Below are 15,735 nucleotides of genomic sequence, written 5' to 3'. Positions count from 1 at the left end.
CCAGATGTTTTGGGGCCACTACCCCCTTGGTTCCATAAACTCATCCCCAGTGCCCCCTACCCTATAAAAAGCAGCAATCAGAATAGTGATTTGCACAAATCACTAAGTAAGATAATACAATAAAATTCAAAATAGTAACAATGAATTGCACATTTATTCAAAATCCAATTAAAACTATTTAGTTTAATTTATTCAACACAATGGATGAATGTGATCCAGGGATACCAGGTTTTCAGATAGTCCAGTACCTCCTGCCTCCCCTTTGCATCTTAGCACCCCCTAGGCAATTCTACCACCCCCTTTGGGAACCACTGATCTATCTGGACAGAACTATCTTCCATGCAAGACCTATTGGAATGAATGAATGGAACGTGTGCATGTGTCTTGATGCTGGCTAAGGTGAAAATACGTTTCCAGCTTTTCCATCCATTCTGCATATCCTTTTATTTGGGGAGTGAGGGTGGGCTGGGCTGATTTAAGTAACATGCCAGGTTAGAAACTCTGCAAGATAATTCAAACAAAAATCTGACCTGATTCTGTCTCAATTTGCTACATTTCGTTAGCACTGAGCCAATTTTAATTTAGTTGCGTGTACGGTTGGCAGATAGTAAAGAGCCTGTTTGAACAATATGGAAAGTACAGGCTGGGCTCAGGTAGCAAAGCAGATACGACCTTTCACTGCAGGTGGTAAATTCGTGTGTTTGTCTTCTGATTTCTCTTTCTCCAGAACAGCTGCCTTCACTACAAGTGGAGATGAAACTAACCTATGATACAGATTTGTAGTTCCCAAACTTTTTGTTTCCCCACAGAACGCGTGAAATTTGCTGAAGGTCTTGGTGGACCACTTAATGATTTCTTTTATAGTAGTTGTAAAGCATTGTGCTAGATGCTGTATGATTTTTTATTGTATTTTTAATGCTTCTTTTGTTTTTTTTACCTATTGTAGTTTATTGCAGAATATAATAAACTACAATACTAGAAATAAAAGAAGCAGCTCAAATGAAATTAAAAATCAATGTGAATATTGAACATGACTCCTGTTTTCAAGCACAGATCCACAGACACACTCTGCACCTACTACCTGAAGGAAGCTCGGTGGTCTGCAGAGCACAGTTTGAGAACCCTTGATCTAGATCAGGATAAAGACCTACTGTAATATACAGCCCTGCAGGATTGCTAAGCTAATATTCTGCAAAGTGGGTTTTTCACCAAAGTATTTCAGTTATCAGAAGCCAGGGTAAATGGAAGATCAAATTAGGCATCCGTTGGTGTAGATAAAGATGGCAGGTTTGGATACCACTAAGGTGGAGATGTGTTGTGTGAAAGGGTGTGGCAGGAGAGTTTGATTGCATTTCCTGAGTTCCATTATCTTGATTTCATTGATTTCATTGGGGGTAATGAATAGCTCTGCCTCTGAATCCATAATCACAGCTCTATGGAGAATAATTATCCTACTGATTTATTTCTTTTCTTTTTTAAAAATGTGCCCCATCAGTGGTGGACCTTGGCGTCTTAAATTTCAGTGGTGTCCTCTGCAACACCAAAATCCTGCCCCCCGCCTCTCGCCTTCCATTGGAGTAACAGTGGTGCCGCCTGCTCTGGTGCCCCAGAATCCCCATGTACAGTGTGACTATACTGGTCACATTCTCCTAGAGCCACCTCTGGTCCCATATTCTATTGTGCCCCTTTCAGCCTACCCCAAACTCTGCATGCTGTTAAAGCAGCCTTCTCTACCAACTTGCAAGAGTTAGAGAGGGAGCTGCAGGAAGAATGAGAATTAAGATTTCCAGGTAAAGAGAGCCCTTTCTTTTAATCATCTGCATCCACATGGCTAAGCTGCTTCGTCATCACTGTGATGCTTTAAAAACTGCTGTGTGGCTCCAGCGAGATAAGTAATGGAAATCTATATGCACTAATATCACTGAAAAAAAGCTGGCTTTGTTCAGATGTCACACTCAACTATGGCTTAGTGCTATGTGAAAGAGCTTTGAACTCTTGCACTCTTCCTCCCCTCTCTTTCTCCAGTGCAGGTACAAGAAGTTGACTGGAAGTGTTTGCAGCCATGGTTTGTTGTTATGTCTCAACCGGAACGAACTGTGTTTAGCGTTAACTAGCATGGCTTGCCTGGACAAGCTTATGATCCTGACTTGCTTGGACAAACTGTAACTGAAACTCATCACAGTTCTTGGTTCGGATATCATGGCAAACTCTGGCTGGTTGGAAATGAAAGGAGATACTTCCACTCGCCTTGCAGCTGTGCCTGAGGATGGAGGGGAAGTAGGCTCCTGCACATCACACTAAACTATGGTTCAGCATTCTGTTCAAGTGAGGTTTCTTTCATCTCAAGTCAATGGTATTAAGTCACTTACACTTCTACTCTTTGGTCCTTTAGTATCAGGAGCACAACAGGATCAATACTGGTGAGAAATCCGAACCTAGTCTATTATGAATTTTTTGCATTAGCCACATTCACAAACACTAACACAATTACAGCACAGACAGATGCCATCATCAGCTCCTCTTATTTGTCACCACTTTCCCTATTCATCGATACCAAATTTTGTTTATGTGTCCTTGCCTACAACTGGGATTTAGATTGCTTGGCCAGAAATTAGTTGAGTCTAGATGGTGCCATCTGCTGAATATTCTTCAACTGTTATTAAGCTTACAATTGTTCTTGGCCGTTGTTCTTTTTTTCTTTTTTTTATAAGTGTATTTAGTGAGGAAAGACAAGAAAGCTAAAATGGAGTGCTTGTAGTATCAGGCATTTTCTAACTTTGGCAACCGGAGATGCGTGTTGGCAAACACACTCTGTGGATGGTGCCTATAAAGACCCATTTAGACCTATTTGTGCTTTTGCTGTTGTATTAGTGAACATCTGCAAATTTGCCAGCCATAACTTGGGAGTTTGCCCAGTCATTGCTCTGGAGTGTAGTTTTGATGACCAAGTGCAAACTTAGATGAGGGTGAAGGACCTTGTCCCATTTCTCAGACCACCTGATGCTTGATGTAGTTGATATTTAGGGAACCAGCTGACAGGTTCTTGATCCAGATTTGGAGATTGACCCTGCACCTTCTCATAGCCATGTGGGATGATTTCATTTGTTTTGGGAACCAGCAGCCTGGAGTAGTGATTCTCAGAGTGGTTTAACAATCAGTCCCTCTTCCTAGGGAACACTGTGAGCTGCTGTTCTCTGAGAGGAATATAGGGGTCTCCTAACAACTCTTGCCCCCCTTAACAAATTACAGTTCCCAGGATTCCTTGGGGGAAAGCCATGACTGTTTAAAGTGGTATGATACTGCTTTAAATGTGTAGTACAGAGGAAGCCCTACTCAGAGTAAACCCGTTGAAGTTAATGGAGAGGGTTAACTTCAATTAAATGGGTCCGTTTTAAGGAAGAACTAACTTGGATACCACTCACAAATCTTATAAAAGGGAACATTTGGCAGAATCCCTTTTCTTGCAAACTCACATTCACTGAATGTCTGAAAAGGGGTAGCATTTTTTACTTTATTTTTACATATGTGTGGACAGGCGGGTAATATTTACACAGTGCTTCCCTCTTGTGTCACTTAGGCTGTGTACACACCACACATTCGAAACACATCCTTCCCCTCAGAGAATTCTGGGCATTGTAGTTCAGTGGCATTGTGTGAGCAAGCGACAGCCAGGTACATGAGCGCTGGGGGGGGGGCAGGGGGCACGGAAGGTGAGGGAGCCTACTGTGGCACCCCAGCCCTCACTGCTGACACTGACGGAGGTACCCTGCCCCACATTGGAGCCAAGCAGGGGTATGTTGTGCTGCCTGTCGACCTGTGGAATAAAATGATTGACCAGGCATTGCAGCACTTGGCAGGAATGAAGCAGGCGCCACTATCACGGCCTGTCCCAGTGTCAAGCATTGGCTCCTCTGACACTGGGAGCACTGGGCTGGGCCACACTGGGACATCTGCATGGGGGTGCCTGCTTTTCTCCCCCTCAAAAATCCACATCCGGGGCCATGGCCCCACTGGCCCTCCTACTCTACGCCCTGATGTACTTTACCCGTTACAGAGTTCTAGTTTACAGTAAGCCTTAACAAACCACAGTTTCCCCAGAATTTCAGGCAACTGTGGGGGCCTCCATCAGCCCCTACTACATTTTGCCACTGTGAACTATATATAAATTCATTACACACAGGCATGCACAAAATATAAAAGTAAATTATTAACAGAACCTTCGACGTATTTTACATGGACAATTGGTCACGGTCACACCATACATTTAAAGCACTCAAACCACTTTGACAGTTGTGGCCTCCACCAAAGAATCTTGGGTACTGTAGTTTTTCAAGGGCACATAGTTACAATTCCCAGCACCCTTAACAAACTTTAGTTCCCAGGCTTCTTGGGGAGAAGCCATGACCGTCAAAGTTGTACAAGAATGCTTTAAATGCAATGAGGCATGCTCAATTGAAATAGTGCAGTGAACTTCAAGGCTAAGCAAAAATTTGAGCCCAGGTGTCTATAGTCAAAGTCTGAACATCAGATGGACATAAGATTCTAGTCCTCTCTGTGTGTCTCTTTTTTTGGGGGGGGGGGTGCATATGCACATACATATTCCCATTTTTGTTCTGTGGCATAAAATCTTCAATTCTAAATTAAACCGTGAACAGTTTCCTTGGGAGAAGGGAAAGGATAATAAAAAGTGAGCTAGGATTTATCTCATGTATATATATATATATATATATATATATATATATATATATATATATAGCATAAAGCTTCTGCCATAAAACAGTTTTCACTAAGCTCTGAAAGTATCAGGCCGGAATTTCCAGGCCAAGCCTGAACCGTATCCGTTGTAATCATGGAATTGTTCTCAGTGGGGGCAGCAATGTTGAAAGTAAGCTATGTTTAAGAAGATAATAGAAATGCTGTGCCTTCAGCGTAGATACAAACACGTCTGAGGGTCCAAGGCTGTTCTGTGCGTATTCAAAAGAATGAGTCACTGGGGATCAATCCATAAGCAAGAATTTTTGGACAGGGAATTCCCTTGCAACTGCACAGCCCATCTGAAGAGTTCTCAAGCTTTGTCATTGCAAAGTCTCCTCAGTTCCATTAATAAGTTGTCAGAACGTTCCCAAGGATAATTTGCGGGGTAGATTTTTATTTACAGTACAATCACATCTTTCATGAAGGCTCAGTTCTGGGGTTCCACATATTCAAATCATGCATAGCCAAACCCTTGGAGCTGCCCCACAGGAGAAGGGCGAAAGCAAGAATCCCCTGTACCCGCAGAGCCCATGTGGCAAGAGGACCTTGCCCAGTAAAAAAAGGCAGAGAAATTATAAGCTATTTTCCCAACCAGTGACCCCGAGCGGACATGGCATGAAAAGAGCTTTTAAGCTCTCCACCTTGCTTGAGGATTTGGGTACAAGGCCTGCTTAGTACATCAGCTCTGGAAGGCTGCGGATGCTCCTGCGAGATCTCATGGGAACTCAGGTGGTCTTGTCTCCACCCACAGCAAGGCAAAGAGCTTTAAAGCTCTTTCCATGCTGGGTAACCCCAGAGGACTTGGTGCAAAAAGAGTTTTTTAAGTTCTCTGCCTCACTTGGATTTAACTTGCACAATTTGAACCACGTATGATTGAAATCCAAACGCATATATCAACTGCGTGTGTCAAAGCTTCATGCAGTGAATACATGTGAGATGCAACCATCCTGTATTGTGCTACGCACAAACACACCCCACCGCTTCCTCTGAGAAGCTCAGGGCATCATAGATGGATTTATTGCAGAACAATCCAGTGAAAATGGGGTAGGTTACAAGAGAGTAACTGGCTCACGGCTTGGTGGCTGAAAGGGAGCTGAGTCTGGCCCGGCCTGTATCCATTCTTGATCTAGTGCACTGCACAGCTTTCCTCTGGATTTGAAGAGTCTGGGAGGCAATTCACACCCACCTCTGACAGATTCTTAGCAGCTTTGACGCATGCAGTTGATATATGTGTTTCCATCCCTTGAAAGTATAAATAGGGGTAATTCTGGGTACATGGCAGGATTAATATATGAACGTAAGAGCCCAGCTGGATCAGATCAAAGTAGTGTTGTGCTGCAAATCTCTTCAGCATTTTCCCCAACACTCTCCATCAATTAATGAGAAAAATAGATTGTGGTAGAAAGTTATAAAAAGGGGGGAGAAAAAAAATTGGTGCAGATATTCTTTTCAGCCCTTAAGCAACCAGCTAATCCTATGCTGCAGCCCTAGGTGGGAGGATGGGTGCTGAGACAGCAACAAAAAGAGGCTAGCTAGAGGCAGAGATGGCTTACATAGCCTGCTTTGGTTCCACCCACCAGTCAACAGTGGGGTGCAACATATGCTTGCCCCCTGCCTCCCACACATGTCTTGCCCCTCTCTGATTTGGCTGTGGGGTGGCCCCAACTTGAACCCATCTAAGGCAGGCAGGAGGAGTATGTTTCTGCATATCTTTAAACCGTACGGTATCCTTTTGGAGATTTGATGAGATGCTTTTACCATGAGGACAGAGGCATTTTGCTTTGTCCACTTACTGTCATGTTGGCCTTGTGCTGGTGCAGCTAACACCAATATTTGGGGGAGCTGGTGAAAAGTCAACATGCACCTTTAGGCAAAACATAGTGAACTAGTCTCGGTGGGAGCACAACCCCAGCACTTTCAGTGAGAGGTAACATAGCAAAGGAAGAAGCACTACTGCAAGTCAGGTAATCCTTGTTGAGAAGAGTCTGTTATTTTCATAGAATCATATGCAGAATTGTAGAGTTGGGACCCTAAGGGTCATCTTGTCCAAGCCCCTACAATGCAGGAATCACAGCTCAAGAATCCCTGACAGAAGGCCATCCAACATCTCTTTAAAAACCTCCGACGAAGGAGAGCCCACCACTTTCTGATGGGAGCCCTTTCCACTGTCAAACAAGTCTTACTGTCAGAAAATTCTTCCTAATATTTAATCAGAATCTCCTTTCTTGTCATTTGAATCCACTGGTTTGGGTCTTACCTTCTGGAGCAGGAGAAAACAAGCTTGTTCCATCTTCCATGTGACAGCCCTTAAGACATTTGAAGATGGCTACTTTCCTATATAGCTGTTTCACATGCACCAGCTAGGCAGCCATCTCATTCTTCTTACTGACACACACACACACACACACACACACAGCTACTGTGTCATGAGCACAAGACAATATAGGATGTGTCTCAAAGTTTCCCCTCCCCCCAGGTACAAACACAGAACCATTAGCACACACAACATTCTAGAATTCCAGAAACCCTTTTAAAACATGTCCCAGCTCTAAATTCACTTGTCAAATTAAAATGCAGGTTTAATATATTTGCAACACTTGATTTAATTGTATATAGGCAAACCCTAGCGCTACATAAACAGTGAATAAAGTTTGCTTGGGGACATTATGGTAATTCCCTGTGTTGTGTACCTAATAAAGCCAATATAGTGTCTCTGAACAGATCAGGGGTCTGTTCGGGTTTCCTTTTTAACTCCATGTGCTTGGACTTGCATCTCTCTCTGTGTGTGACATGGCTTTGTGTTTGGGAACACAGTGCCCATCAATGTGACCTTCGATTCTAACCTGGCCTTGCAGAGACCCAGAGCCATCCACTTCAGCAGTGTTGCCTTCCCTAGCTTAAGGAAAAGAGCAGCATGGGTGACCACACTGCACTCCCTCTCTACCTTGAAGAAGTCTAGGATAGGTCTGTGCCACCCATGGTAGCAACCAATCAGACAACCCAAGCCATTCAAATAGGTGCTAGTGAAACGGCAGGCAACCTCAGAAGGGCACAGCAGAAACCGAGAATTTACAGACGTGCAACTCTATGCATTCCCAGATAGGTTCAGAGTCCCAGCATCCTTTGTGTGGCACGATCAAGGGAGCCTGGGACACACCTCTGTGTCATGTCTGCATGACAAAATGCCTTGGGCCTGTCCTGACAGGTGATTGGGATAATGTGGCTGATGGGAGTGCCATGTTATATTGTTATATATATATACATGTTATATATATATACAATCGCTCTGTACGCAGCTGGCCACAGTTTCCTGCCCAGAGTGGTCTATTCAAGTGGGTTATCCGAATCCTTCACTTTGCGCCTGCTTTTGAATCATACCACTAACCTTATTGTGGATTAAGTAGGGATGGCATGCCAATGACAAGCACACAAGGTGAATGATTTGGGTGACCTGTTCATCATGCATGTGAAGCTATCGGGGATGCACACAACAATGGCTGTGTGAATTAAAACTGGCCCAGGTTGGCATAGATTTAAAGGTACACTCAAATCAAGTTGGATTCTCCATTACCACCAAATGAATAACAAAAAAGATGTCTGAATTTTGCAAGTTACTATATTTTGGAGGCAGTTTTCCCCACACAGTATCTGTTTAAAAAATATTTGTTAAATCTAATGATGTAATGTCAGTTTTTTGGGGGTAGGGGCAAGGGTATTTTAGATTGCAGACATATATAACTAATAGATAATAGGATTACCTATTCTTTTTTGTAATATTATGCAATATTTAAATTTATGTTGATTTTCTCCATTTCACATGTAGTAATTAATTTTGTCTTACTGACAGATGATTCTCAATGACTGATTTTCAAGAGAAAATCCAGACAGGTATTTTTTAACAATTTGTTTTCATTCAGCTTGTATTTGTGGTTTTGGTTTTCAATGAGGGGAGGACATTATTCAGGCTTTATTGTGAGTTTAGTATTATTTAGATAACTGTAAGCCCCCTTACACATTTCCTAATGAAAAATTGCCAAGGGTCAGGTGGGGAGAAGAAGCAGTTAAAAATGCATCCTGCTCTTTAACTGGGGATGCAGTGCTTAGACTCCCATACATGGCTCTCTTGCCATGAGTTCCAATCCAAATTCAATGGATAAAAACCATGCAAATAAATTCATTTCCTCTTTTGGGACGAATGGGGATCCTCTGTGAGCAGAGAAGCTCTATTTGTGCAAGCAAACATAAAAGCACCTGTTACCCCGGGGCTAGGCATCATTATTGAATATATGGTGAAACAATTAATCCTGCACTTTCCTCTCTGAGAGTTGAAGTACACGGTTAGAAATGTCACATGTTACAGCTCTTCCTGGACCACATTTAGGAATTTGGCATGTTTGTATGCTCTACCACATGAAAAGCTTATCCTGATGTGCTAGCTTTCTATATGCAGGGAGGGCTCTCCCCCCAACCTCTAGGCTTCCCTCCCCCCCCTTACTTGAAAGAATATGCTTCTTAGTTGGAAGATATGTTTCTGCATCTTTACTGTGACTTCACAATTGTGGGTGCAATCCAAAACTGGTAGTATTGACATTGATTTCAGTGGAGGTGGGGGGTGTCTGTTGCATCTGTGGTCCCCCAATCAGACCCTGTGCTACAATTTACTTTCTGTTTAAGAGAGGCCAGCAGCCTGGGGTCCTTCTGAGTCAGGGTTATAGAGAAGACCTGGTGGGGCTATTGCCCCTACAGGAAGTCCCAACCTCTTCTCATCACCAGGAACCTAAATTCAAATAATATTGCTTGGCTATCTCTTAAAAAAAAGAAGTAGTCCCTGGTCACATTTACACCATATATTTGGTGTAAATGTGACCATACACTCTGGTCACAGTTACCATACATTTAAAGTGCTATGATACCACTTTGAACAGCTATGACTTCCCCCAAAGAATTCTGGGAGCTGTAGTTTGTTATGGGTGTTGAGCATTGTTAGAAGGCCCCACTTCCCCTCTCAGAGCCACAATTTTCAGAGTGGTTTAATAATCCCTCTTACTGGGTGACATGCAGCTCTGTGAGGGTAATGGGGGTCTCTTAACAACTCTCAGCACCCTTAGCAAACTACAGCTCGCAGAATTCTTTGTGGGACTCCATGACTGTTTAAAGTGGTATCTTCTTGTTGGTATCCACCTGTCTTGGGAGATGAAGGAGGAGTGCACATTTGGGGATGAAGTCAAACTCTTGGAAGGTTACAGCACCTGCTGCAGCTGTAGAGGCAGATAAGAGAGATGCTTTGTTGCAGATGGGGCAGTTGAAGGTGTCCAGCTGTGCTTCCACAGATGCCCCATGGCATTTCTTCTCTCTGTTCTCCTCCCAGCGGTCATTCCTCCTCTGGTCACTGCTATGGATGCTGTGGCATCACTGCGATGGTATCATAGCTTTTTTTCAAATGTATGATGTGAATGTGGCCTTTCTCTGTTATCCCTTCCCCCTTCCCTGAGATTTGGAGTTCTGACACTCACACTCTCCACCCCAGAGTCTGGAATGCTTATCGCTTCCCTTTCAATTTCCTCCTCTGGGATAATAAAGGCTTCCAGGTGCAAGCCTTTGTCAGCTGCGGAGCTTCCCAGTTGTATGGCTGCTGCTCCTGCTGTTGCTGTTTTCTGGGTTTAGGGTTGCCAGACCTCCAGGGCCGACCTGAAGTTTTCAGGTGGCAACTTCCAGGTGGCAGAGGGAGGGCTTGAAACTTCAGGATGGCGAGAGTTCCTTAAATTACTACTACTATTATGAAGATTGTATTTTCAGCTTGCATGTTTCAGCCTGGTAGAAGCAGGCTGCAAATTATTGCACAGACTCTCTGGAGTGTCCACGCTCCTCAGCTCCCGTCTCTCTTCTCCCAATTAACCTCCGTCTCTGGGGCTCAGTGGCGGGAAGGAGTTTGATGACATATTCTCAGTGATTCTGGTTAATGCTCAATGTTTCATGCTTTATGACATAACCAGTGGCTGTCACTAGGTCTCAGGTTTGGGCCCTGGCAACCCTATCCAAGACTTATCTGCTGAGAAGCAGGACCACCACAGCCTTACTCACCCCATCACCACACCAGACAATTATACACACACACACACACACACACACACACACACACACACACATATACATATACACACACACGCAGACACAGTTGGCTGTGATGATGCCATAGAACAGGGATATTCAACAGGTAGATCATGATCTACTGGTAGATCACTGGACACGGTTGATCATGAGACGCTTAGTGATCCCCCCCCAAAAAAAAGCTCAACAACTTTGCCTCCCTTAAAAAAATTTGTCTGTCAATAACAATGGGTAGATCACAGTCAGTATTTTTATAATGTGAGCAGATCACAGTCTCTTTGGAGTTGGACGTGCCTGCCCTAGAGGGTTGAGGACTGGAGTCTGCTGTCAACAGCTTCTTACCCTCTGCCTCAAATTCGTCTTCTGCATAAAGTGGGAATGTTTGTGGCCAGAAGCAGGACTTTTAAACCAGTTGCTCCAAGACTGTGGGGCAGTCTCCTCCTCTTTAACCGCCACCTCAAAGGGTGTCTTTGCTCTTCTTGCTGTCTTTTAGCAGGGATCACAAACATTTGGCCTTTATTCTTGCTGACTACCTCCTTGGTTTTTCCTCCCCTCTTTTTTATTTTATTTTATTTTATTTTATTTTACTAGATTGCTGTTGTGCCTTTTGTCTTTGATGTTTATTTGCATTCTAATGTGCTATCACAATTGTTGTACGCCACCTTGAGCCCTGGAAAGAAGGCATGGAAATGTTTCAAATAGATAAATGTCAATCAAGTGCCTGCCATCAGGGTAGCTCAATAATGGATTCCAGCATTTCTCTGTAGCTATAGGGAATTCAAGAAGAAGAAGAAAATGTAGGCAATTATGTTAGAATGAATGTTTGTCACAGTCTACAAAAATGTCAACAAGAAAGAAAGAAAGAAGCAGGCCTGATGAAAATATTGGTGTTCAATCTTCATTTTTTCCCATTTAGAAAATGATGGTATATCACACATACAAATACACCTTAATTCTCCAGTGCAGGTGTCTAGGCTCCATACAGACTGTGGCTGAAAATACCACCTATTGGTTTATGGACAAACATTTTTAGCACTTTCACATTTCCCCTATGATGACTAAATGGATAGTGCACTTGAGTATAGCCTAGATTTCTTAATAATTATGAAGAATCATTTAGTCTTAACTCACAGTCTACCCTGTTGAAGACTGTGATGGTCCTTGACCATGCAATTTGAGTAATGAAATATGAGTTGGGTGGCTTCTTGGAGTGAGTTGGCCTAAGCACTATCTGAAAGTATTTTCTGAAAGAGTGTTGTTGTTGCTGATTTAGGATTAATACTTATCTGAAACTTGTGAGCTGTAGCAAACATTTGTTTAGTGGGAAGATGGAGATACCACATGTGTCCAGTTAATTCAGGGGACCGTGGCTCTTATTTCTTAATGACATAAGAATGGCTGGGGCAACCCAGTCAGATGGGTGGGGTACAATTATTATTATTATAAGTAGTAGTAGTAGTAGTAGTAGTAGTATTTAATGGAGAACTACATAGATACAGATGCAAATTGATTAAGAAATTGTTTCAGTCTTGGTGCGCAGTCTGTATTTTATTTTGAGTAGATCCTTCTCTTCTCATTGAATGTCTTGTCATTCCTACTGATGCTGGCAGATCCACACACCTTTCATCTTATGCTCATATCAAGAAATTCCATCTGAATTGCTGCTTCTTAACATCAGCTTGATTTCTTCTCCGGAACTGGTAGCAACCAGTGCGGTTTCATTATGAAATCGGACAGACCATCTTTTAATGCCTCTCTCCTTGAAATCAGATCATAAAAGGACAGCCCCCTTTATCAGATTGCAAAAGGGAACCAGCATGGAAAGTAATGCCAGGAGCAGGTCCGGCCCTACCATTAGCCAGATGGATGCATCCCTTGCATAATCGGCCGTTCTGCTAACTGAAAGGGATCTGGGATACTATACAGTTCATTGACAGTGCAGCAGCTACTAGTGCTGCTTGGGGCTGGAAGAAATTATTGGAAACATTTTTGGCCTGAGATTGGGCCAAAATTGGGCTTGCGTCTCTGCCTGGGAAACATTAGCACTGCTCAACCCAGTCTGCAGTTACAGTATCAGCCAGTCTTGCACAGCTTACAGCCTCGGTGACATCTGCACTCCAGGAATGTCTGAGGTTGCCAGGTCTGGGTGGTTTAGGACTAAGATGCATCAAGTTTTGGTCCCATGATTTCTTACTTTTATTATCCGCATAAGAAAGACGTTTGCTGTCAGTGTCTTACTCCTTGGTACCATCTTTGGCAGGCCACGACTTTGACGGAATATCTGAAGTTCAGGAGCAAAACCAAATCCTGTAAGAATCCATGCAAGCTTTTTCGCTGACAACAATGGGATATGGATAGTGGCTCAGTGTTTCAGGTGGTAACGAAACACAGGGGGCTGTTAATCATGCTCACAGCATCCGTCTTCAATTCTTTTTTTGCCAGTGCGGTTCCCCCCTCCCCAAAATATTCTATTAGTTTTTGTTACGTATGATCTCCCTTTTGTGAATCCATGCTGAATATCTTTAATTAAATCATAACTTTCCCTGTTTTGTCCCTGATTAGTGTTTCCAATATCTTCCCCACTGCTGAAGTTGAGCTTACTGGTGTTTAATTTCCTTGATCTTCCCTAGAGCTGTTATTAAGCATAAGTGTTACATCGGTTGCCCCATCCATTAGTATTAAAGTTGCTTGCTGACTTCTACCTTTCTTCTTTTAAAACATTGGTGGGAACTCTTCTCGTTTTTATCCCTCAAATGTTTTTTCAAATGAGTTTCTCTCTCTCTTTACCTATTTGCATTCATATTTTCTTCTCTGTTCTCTGCAAGCCTTTGGAGCTGATGATCTTTATAGCATTAGCTTTTTCTAGATCTGTTGAAACCAGCAGAGGAATGGCCATCATTTCAGATCTTGTTAGTGCAACCCCAAATTACTTTGCCACGCCTGTGCCTCCATTAAAAAAGTTGTATCAGTGTTCATTGGTCAATATTTTTTGTTTAATGTCTGGGTCCATTGATCATGCCCAAACTACAAGATAAGAGAGTCAGTGTGGTGTAGTGGTTAGAGCAGGGTTCAAGTCCCACTCAGCTATGAAGCTCGCTGGGTGAACTCAGGGGCCAGTCACTGCCTCTCGGCCTAGCCTACCTCATAGGGTTGTTGTGAGGATAAAATGAGGAAGGGAAAAACCATTGTATGCCACCTTGAGCTGCTTGGAGAGAAAAAAGTGGGATACAAATGCAGGAAACAAAAAAAATATAGCCTGGTACACCTATGGATGTGCATAATCTGATTTATTGCTATGCAACCCTGTTCCCATACTATATATGGTCATGAATGCATGGACAGGAAGGAGTAGAATCATACCTCTTAGATCCACTCTGACTTCTGCATGGTCAGCCAAAGGTCTGAATAGAGCCTGAATTTATTTAAGTTGCACATTCATTAGAGCTCTCTGTGTGACCAGGAAATTGAGTCCACACACCATGAGCTCAGACAGTTACCCACTTACTTGGGTAAGCAATGCTCAGATCATCAACTGAATCTATGAAGGTTGGGAGCTTAATTCCTGTCCCAAGTTATTTCAGTTCACAGATATGTTGGATGGACAGGTGACTGGCGATTGAATGTCAGATTTGACGTTGACAAGAATTATGGGGGTCATCCACACTTCCGCCTGTTCTGTGCCTAGAAAACATATGTCAGAGCAGTTTTGCCTTTCTTCTACTGCTTTCCCTGGAAAACCTGCTCTTTCGTCCTCAATCAGAACAAACAGCAAGCATCAGAAAACCCAATTGCTGCTTGTTTTGATTCAGAACTAAGGAGCCAACTCCTAGGAGCTAAGGTCCCTTCGGTCCCCTCCCTTAAGATACTTTGTGGGACGGGGCTTACCTGCCTTTCAATATTCTATTCAAGTTGGCATCTCTGAAACCCCAGGTTTTCCTGGGGGGAAACGGCAGGGCAAATGAAAATGTGAAGGAGCCCTAAGTTTGAGGGGGGGTAAAAGTTCTGTCTGCAATATGAAAAGCTACGATAGCTTGTTTAAATATAGAAGAGCTACATGGACTGAGTAAATGCATCCTAAGGGCAGATCTGTGCTTGTCGGCAGCTATGCTTTAGGTTGCCCTTTCTTAAAGAACCTTTTTTGGGGGAAAATGGATGCTATTGCATTGAAATGAATTGGGTGGTTTGGTAATATCTGCTCATTTGTTGTTTATTTCATAAAATTTATACACCGCTTGACTGCAAAGAAAATCCCTCAAAGTGGCTTAATAGAGAATAAAACAATAAGATTGCCAGTCAAAACAGCTCTTTAAAACGTTCAAAAATAAAATCAGCAATAAACTGGAAACAGATTAAAATAAATGTCAACATTCTACATGTCTGGGTAAAGGTAAAGGTAAAGGGACCCCTGACCATTAGGTCCAGTTGTGACTGACTCTGGGGTTGCGGCGCTCATCTTGCTTTATTGGCCGAGGGAGCCGGCGTACAGCTTCCGGGTCATGTGGCCAGCATGACTAAGCCGCTTCTGGCGAACCATAGCAGCGCACAGAAATGCCGTTTACCTTCCCACCGGAGCGGTACCTATTTATCTACTTGCGCTTTGACGTGCTTTTGAACTGCTAGGTTGGCAGGAGCAGGGACCAAGCAACAGGAGCTCACCTAGTCGTGGGGATTTGAACCGCCGACCTTCTGATCGGCAAGTCCTAGGCTCTGTGGTTTAACCTACAGCACCACCCACGTCCCTCACATGTCTGGGTAGTCTTGCCTAAACAACACTGTTTTTTAGCAGGTGTTGAAAAGAGCACAGTGAAGGCGCCCGGCTGATGTCAATAGGCAAGGAGTTCCAAAGTGTGGGTAATGCCACGCTAAAATATT

General features: G+C 43.3%; 1 protein-coding gene across 4 annotated transcripts in view; it reads left to right on the top strand.

Moving 5' to 3' along the window:
• Positions 1-15,735, top strand: part of ZNF536 (zinc finger protein 536) — a 446,360-nt gene that overhangs the window by 360,033 nt on the left and 70,592 nt on the right. The window contains exon 6 of one of the 4 annotated variants that reach the window (XM_083625985.1): positions 8,603-8,643. The exons of the other annotated variants lie outside the window; for them this stretch is intronic. Within the exon in view, the coding sequence (XP_083482111.1) occupies positions 8,603-8,616 (14 nt within the window). The 3' untranslated portion in view covers positions 8,617-8,643. The remainder of the gene's footprint in view (positions 1-8,602; positions 8,644-15,735) is intronic. 4 annotated transcript variants of the gene reach the window in all.

Source organism: Podarcis filfolensis (assembly GCF_964270895.1).
Source record: "Podarcis filfolensis genome assembly, chromosome: 8".
Taxonomy (NCBI): domain Eukaryota; kingdom Metazoa; phylum Chordata; class Lepidosauria; order Squamata; family Lacertidae; genus Podarcis; species Podarcis filfolensis.
The sequence above is the reverse complement of the archived record's forward strand: the minus strand, read 5'-3'. Positions and strand labels throughout refer to the sequence as shown.